This window comes from Rhincodon typus, chromosome 5 (genome assembly GCF_021869965.1).
Source record: "Rhincodon typus isolate 14 chromosome 5, sRhiTyp1.1, whole genome shotgun sequence".
Lineage (NCBI taxonomy): Eukaryota > Metazoa > Chordata > Chondrichthyes > Orectolobiformes > Rhincodontidae > Rhincodon > Rhincodon typus.
This window is the reverse complement of record NC_063336.1, coordinates 64,460,784-64,468,746: the sequence shown is the minus strand read 5'-3', so window position 1 is coordinate 64,468,746 and position 7,963 is coordinate 64,460,784. Positions and strand designations below refer to the sequence as shown.

Genomic DNA, 7,963 nt, shown 5'->3' with positions numbered 1-7,963 from the left:
CTGAGGGAAGTGTACTGAATTACATACAAATTGCTTAGCTTGACCTGAGGTTGGAATGTACATTTGTAAATACCATGAGTTACAATAAATGTTCATTGAATTCTTCAACACTATATGAATCATATCTTATATTTATGTTATGGGAGCTAAAATAAGTATCAAAGCTTGAAAAGTGCAAATCATCAGCTTTCATGATTTACTATCAATGTCATCTATTGTTTAAGAGTTCATTCTTTTGATTTTGCCTCTGAGAAAATATTTGGAATGTTTATTTACATTAAAGGGATCACATAATGACAAATTGTTTATTTCAGTCAGATTTGTTGAAAGATTGTGGGCTTCACTATATCTTTGAATTTAGATTGAGCTTGGTAAATTTTCTACAGATATTTCTTTATTTCACAGTGGAACAGGAGAATCTGGGAAAAGCATGTGTAATGAATTCAACACACTGGGAGACTTCCAAAGTTTTCAAGCTGTGAATTTATCAACACTTCCTTTTGCAAGATTGTTACATCAACTGTGGGTCATCCAGCTATCCAACCTAGCAAATGTTGAGGCTTTTTGTGTCTTGCTGTGTGGTGTTGGCTGCTTCTACCTGATATGAGCAAGACAGAGGAGAAATAAGTGGAACATTTGCGGAAAATGCTCAGAGCAAAAGACCTCTCTCTGACTTTTGTCTTAGGCACCCTTGCCATCTATTCTACTCTCCTTCTCCATCTATGGTAATAACACAAGAAACTTAATTTTCCAACCTGTTTCAGTCCTGAAGAAGTGTCATATCAGACTCAATATAATCTTAATTTGTCTGTTTTCACGTTGCATACTGGATCCTCTTTCTCTGGCATTAATTTTTAGTTGTTGTCCTCTGAGATAGTTTTATACTTTGTTTCAGCATCACTTTTACAACGTTCTGCTTATCTGCCACAATCTACTCTTTAATATTTTCCAATATATGTGTATGAACAGTGCAGGGTACTATACCAATTGCACTAACTTGTTCAGATTCTGTAAATTTATAAACACTACCAATTAACTCCAAGGAATGCATTGTGATTGGTATTTGATTTCCACATTGTGATATTACTATTTCTCCATCATTGCTTTTCAATGCTTTCATTTTTGCTGCCCTTCACTTTTGTAATATACCATGTCCCCTGGATTAAATTTTATTTCTCAACATGAGATGGCCTGCTCAACAGTAACTCAAAAGTAACTTGATTTCACATCTTTGCTGATAAGATGGTTTACTTCAGCCATGTTACAGGGGTTCATTATTCTTTTTAGTAACTATAGTGTGTTGTTATCCCTGAATTAGAAACAAATAGAATTTCCAATTTCCTTAATCTTACTTTGATCCATATTGTTTAGAAACCCACGTAACATTTTAACTAATTCCTTCCATACTCTGTGGACATGCATTTACTGTCAAACTCTTGCACAGCCAATTGAGCTTGCGAACAGGACATACATTACTGGGCTGAAACAACGTGAAACTAATTTGATTCCTTCTGCCTGACCAGTACTGTCACTTTCTCCTCACAGACCCTCTGAGTCATAGTTCATTTTGAAAGTCTTGTTATTTTGATTAGGACAATGTGTTTCACAGTGATATTTCAAGTGAAATCTGAAACACTTGTTCCCTAGCAATTCCCAGCGTTTGTTCTTCTGCCACAGTTCCTCAATGTGTGTGGTCTACATAGTTGTTAAAGGTGTCTCTATCTCACTTGTTTATGAATCTTCCTTAATATTAATGCTAGCATATCTGGATCATCTGGAAATATTGCCACTATTGAATCCTTGTGTCATTGGTACCATGAAAATGGCTGGAAATCAATATTTTCTCTGGAGTGTTTTTAACGCGTCTGTTTCTTTTCAGTAGCATATTCTTTTCTTAAAATCTAAGTCCAATTAATATTGGGAATCTATCCATGTTTAACATATTAGCACAATCTAACTATTTGAAGGAAAATATTACCTTAGAAATCTTCAAATATAATTTTTGCAATCTTCTATATAATCTGTTAAATTCAATTATGTATTTCTCAATATAATAACCATAAACTTTAATACAATTCCCAAACTTTCTTCAGTGTCAAATTGTTGAATTTCTAGTTCCAATATACTTCACACCTGATTTCGCTTTGATTAGGAAATGACAGTGCCAAAGCCAAATCCCAATTTTCTTTAGGTGGAAATGTGACCCAAGTCTACAAATCCACTTAATTTTACCAATGATTATAAGGGGACAGCTTCACAGAAATCAAATCTCAATATTTCACACTCAGAAATCATTCAATCTTCTTCAGAAGAACTCCAGTTACTGTTATATAAGACAGGCTAATGTCACCATTGTTGCGTAAGGCTGCTGTGTCATTAGAGAGAGATGACAGATGATGGTTTAACCCAAGGGTCATCATGCCTCAGGCAGGGGGGTGAGGTTTAGAAGGTAGGGTCTTTGTAGTGACATCTGCTGCTGCAGGAATTGAACCTGTGCTGTTGCCACCAGTCCATATTATAAACGAGCCATTCAGCCAACTGAGCTGAGAGTATCTGTAAAGAAAATGGAAATTTCTGGAAAAACTCACCAAGTTTGGTTAAATCAGGGAGAAATCAGAGTTAACTTTCAATTTCAGTGACCTCTCTTTAGAACACTTCATATTTCCAACATCTGCAGTTCTTTGCTTTAATTTAGTACTTGTAAGAGCTGACATCATGAGATAAACTGCTTCAATGAGATATAGACCATTGCCCCTTGAAAAAACTGATGTTCCAGTGTTTGGTTCCAGTTATCCTGATGCTAAATCATAGCAATGTATGTTCCCAACTAATGGTAATTTTGGGCAAGCCAGATTCCAAAGTGAAGCCTGATGCAATCGATCATAGGTTTTAAATTTAGAAATTGATTGCTATGGTGGTCAGTCACTGAACGTATTCACTCGTGGCTGCCAATGTACTTTTACCAAATCATCAAAAGTTTATTACATGCATAAATTTGAACAGACTAATTCTAACAATTGCAGATTGACAATTGGACCTTTTAAATACAGTATCCTAATAATGATGAACTATGATGTAACAAAATATAAAATACTCACGCCACTAAATGAAAAGAAATCCCAGCACATATTGCTCACTGGTATCATAAAATAAACCATTCTTGTTTTGAGAAATATTGTCATTCCAGGTACACATTCATCATTGGAGAGTGTTCATCAAATATCTTACAAGAAATGATCATTTTTAATGCTTTATGAAACCAGAGATAAAAAAAGCCATATAATATTGGATTGCAAGTGGAATTAAAATAACCAAGCCACACAAACACTTCAAACAATGCAGGAGGTGTGGAGAAACCAATATAAGGATCAACAATGGTAATTATGAAAAATGGCAACCAGCAGATAATGAAGATTCCTATTACATCCCCCAGCTTTACAGCAGCCTTGAATTCTTTTTTTTGGAAACCTCCTGTATTATTTTGCTGTTTCGAATTCAATCTGTGTGTTATATTTCCAATTGCTCGAAAATGCTTCCTTGCTACAAAATATATTTTGAGGTATATATATACAATAACTGAAACTGGTACAAAAACTGCTATCAGTGGATCCAGATGGCCCCATAGTTTATTAAAGATGAGCGCACAACTGCCATGGCAAGAAATAGCACTGATATAATCTTCGATTCCATATACATTAGCATCTGAGAAAATTAAAGCAAATCCATAAACTATAGAAAACATGCAACTAAATGTAACAAATAAACCAATGACAGGCAGAGTGATTTTTGTCGGATAGAGTAAAGGTTTGCACACAGCATAGTAACGGTCAATGGCAATAAAACACGTGATAAATCGATGTTATTGTCAGCACCATGTCCAGGCCTGAATGGATTTTACAAAATATACTTTCAAAATACCAGCATGTATCAACAGACCTAATCGTACTGTAAGGCAAAACCACCAGCCCCACTAGAAAATCAGTTACAGCAAGTGAAAGAACAAGAAAATTGGTTTCTGTCTGTAGTTTTCTAAAATGTAAGATTGAAATAATCACCAGTAAGTTGCTTATAATTGTAATCAACACAATAATTACAAAGATCATATATAATGCTACATGTACAGCTGTTGACTGGCTGTTTTTGCGACATGAAGTGTTGACAAATTCAAAGCAGTCTTCTGTATCAGCCTTATCCTGAATTTGGGTTGAATTCATTTCCCTTTTCTCAGTGTAATTTTGAAATAGGAAAGAGACAGTTTATGAAAGAGGAGTTTGCAGTAATCTTGGACCAGGAAGTCCTCCTGCATTTTAAAATAGATGTTGATCCTGTGGAAAGGAAGATTTAGTATATTTTAATATGACCTTTTCTTTGATTATATAAATGCTGTCGTCACTCACTCAGTGCACAAACATTCACAATTCATATACACAATCTTCATAAATTCCAATCACAGTATCCATATAGTGTGGAAACAGGCCATTCAGCCCATCAAATCCACACCAACCCTCTGAGGAGCATCCCACCTAGACCCACCCCATACCCTATCCCTGAATTCCCCATGGATAATCCATGTAGCCTACACATCCCTGGATAATATGGACAATTTAGCATGGCCAATCCACCCAACATACACGTCTTTGTACCATGGGAGGAAACCCACACATATAGTCGCCCAAGGGTAGAATTGAACCTGGGTCCCTGGCACAGCAAAGCAGCAGTGTTAACCACTGAGTCACCACGCCTATAAAAGGCAAAGACAAAATTATTCACATTTCATTTTAGGAAGCTATTGGTCTGTGTGATCACTATTTGAACTCTAGCAAGAGAGTCATTGAGGAAACTCATAGTGTTCATTTCTACACTGGACAGATTTGGCAATTTCACTAACATTATGATATATTTAAAATGAAACTAAAGATCAGTAATTCCTCTATACTTTTAATTCAGCTTTGGGTAAGCTCAAGGAGTGCAACAGATGTCAAATGAAATTTTTTTAGATCCATCTTCCACACTATACTAATGTTATAAATATAGTTCCTGATTCTGGAGCTCCATTGTCACTTTCTAAAATGCTTGTCATTAGGTGAAAGTATTCTTGAAATAGCCCTGTCTGCTCACAAGTCAAGTCAAAATAAACGCAATTTTCCAACTTTCATTAGAAAAAGCCATTTTAAATAAATATTACGACTATTATAATGACTACAGAATTTTTTTAAACTGGAAGTAAATGACAGCTTCGTTTCAATTATTCAATATTCAGCTTAAGTCAAATTGAGTCACAATGATACTGGACTTATCACATTTCACAGATTTTTACACATCCTCACTGCAGCCAAATGATTACCTAAGCCAAAGAATGTAATTGCATTTGAAGAATGTTCCTGGCCTCTTGATGGTGAAGTCTGATGTGTTGCTCTAACTCAGTTCTTTGTTTTCATCGATCCCTCGTTGTGATTTCTCAAGAAATATCTTAGATCCAGTGCACGTGTTGAATTACACAGACATGCTCCTCGATCTAACTTGAGACTCATCATGTATTTGTTTTGAATCCCAGTCTAAATGACGTAAAATAATGCAGCCAATTAGGTATATCTTGTTTTCATCAGAGTTCCAACCAATCTCTTTCATTTCATTAAAACAAAGCATGTATTGCTCCCATAAATAAGTAAAGGAGCACATAACAAAGAAAGGATGCAAGAGTGCTGACAGTATAATATACTTGGATTGGCAATGTTTATTCATACTTACTGGGGATTACAATATGTTTTGTAATTACTGTTAATCCTCATTTTGAACAATCTTTTCAACTTAGCTTTACAGTATTAATGATTACTAAAGCTAATTATTTCAATGAGTTATCTTTTCACCGACAATAAAAGTGTATTTGAGATTTGACAATTGATACCTCTTGCTTCTGCCTAGTTGTTAATACAACTTTTTATTTTGTCAATCTATCAATTATTCATATTGATTTTGCAATTCATCATGCTTTCTTATTCTTATCAAATACGTTTTAGTCATTTTCCCCGTCCCACTTTATTCTCTCTTCTCAAATAAGTGTAAATGCTTTTCATTATACTTTTCCTGATTCCATTCTATACATTTGACATACAATTCAAGGATAAATGGCTTAACAAACTTTTTACCTCTTTACTTGATGGTTCTGCAATCCTTCCCAAAAGATTGGCAACATTATAGAGAACATTTCATTATAGAAAATCATTCAGAAATTTACTACTTGGTGTTCCTTGAAATAGCCCCAGGAGGTTGTGAACGTGTTGAAAAGTTGTCTCAATATTATCTTTCTCAATGGAAAATTAATTGAATCCTTGGAGAAATCACAGGAATGGTTCAAAAACCCTTTAGCCAGAGATTCCACATAATACTCTGCAAGAGTAATGTCAGGACATCAAGAGAATGGAAATTCATGGCTCTATCAACTTTGGATGAATTTGAAACAATCGGAGAACTGATAAGAATCCTGTACTGTTTCTCTCCAACAGACCTGATGCTATCACCACCAATCAGACATTTATCTGCTAGCCAATCAAACGAGTTGGGATTAATAATGTGCCAAATCATAGATTATTGCAGAAAATAAAAGCTGGCGGTGAAGGGATAGCATATTGGCAAGGGTAGAAGACTGGCTAAGAGGAAACTTAGAACAGTCATAAATTAATCATTTTTTTGGTTGGCAAGATGAAACAAGTGGTGCATCATAGAGCATCAATGCTGTGCCATTAACCATTTACAATTCATAATAATGATTTGGATAAAAGGGCCACAGGTATGTTAGCTAAATTTGCTGATGACGCAAATATGGGTAAAAAAGATGTGAAGAGGATATAAGGAAGCTACAAAGGGTTAAAAAGTGGGTAAAGACCTGGCAAATGGAATATAATGTGGGAAAGTGTGAAATTTTTATTTCTGCAAGGAAAGCATAATGTCTAAATGGTGATTGATTGCAGAATTCTGAGATGTATAAGGATCTGGCTGTCCTGGTGCAGGAATTGTAAAAGGTTAGTCTGCAGTTACAACAAGTAATTATGAAAACAAATAGAATGTTATCATTTATTAAAAGGGGAATTGAATGCAAAGGTAGAAAGTTTATGCTTCAGTTAAAACAGCATTGTTGATATCATAATTGGACTACTGGCTACAGTACTGGTCTCCTTATTTAAGGAAGGGGCTAAATGAGTTCTGAGCAATTTAGAGAAAGTTTACTAATCTACTGTGTGGAATTGGTGTGGTGTGGGTTGTCTTTTGAGGAGAGGTTGGAAGGTCTGGGCTTCTATTTACTGAAGTTTAGAACAATAAGAACTGCTAAATGCTGAAATGTCCAGCTGGTCAGTTGGCATTTAAAGGGGATGGATACCTGAATCATTCAGCTATAGCCCATCATTAAAGTTTTGAAATATGCTTATCTAATACATTAAACAGTCATTACTCTCTTTCAAATGAAACAAAACCAATGACTCCAGATCTGCAGCAACATGATTGACTCTTAGCTGCCTTCTGGGGAATTAGGGCTGGGCAATAAATGCTGGCCTAGCCAGTGGCACCCACACACTGTTATTGAATGAAAAGTATCCTGCAAAACCTTTCTAGATTGACTAGGTTGGGATTGTTTTCGCTGGAGTTCAGACGAATGAGGGGGAATCTCATAAAGACTTATAAAATTCTAACAGGACTGGACAGGGTAGATGCAGGGAGGATGTTCCTGATGTTGGGTGTGTCCAGAACCAGGAGTCACAGTATGAGGATTCGGGGTAGATGATTTAGGACGGAAATGAGGACACATTTCTTCATCCAAAGAATGATGATGAGTCAGGAGAATTCATTGCCACAGGAAGTAGGTGATGCCAAAACGTTGAATGTATTCAAGATAACAATGTGTGGAGCTGGATGAACACAGCAGGCCAGGCAGCATCAGAGGAGCAGGAAAGCTGACGTTTCGGATCTG

General features: G+C 35.8%; 1 protein-coding gene across 1 annotated transcript; it reads right to left on the bottom strand.

Annotated features, from left to right (window-relative positions):
• Window positions 1–3,178: 3,178 nt before the first annotated feature.
• On the bottom strand, window positions 3,179–4,214 carry LOC109923345 (trace amine-associated receptor 4-like). Its single transcript, XM_020523384.2, is given in 2 exon segments — window positions 3,179–3,848; window positions 3,850–4,214. Coding segments are annotated over 2 exon segments (1,035 nt in total).
• Window positions 4,215–7,963: the final 3,749 nt, after the last annotated feature.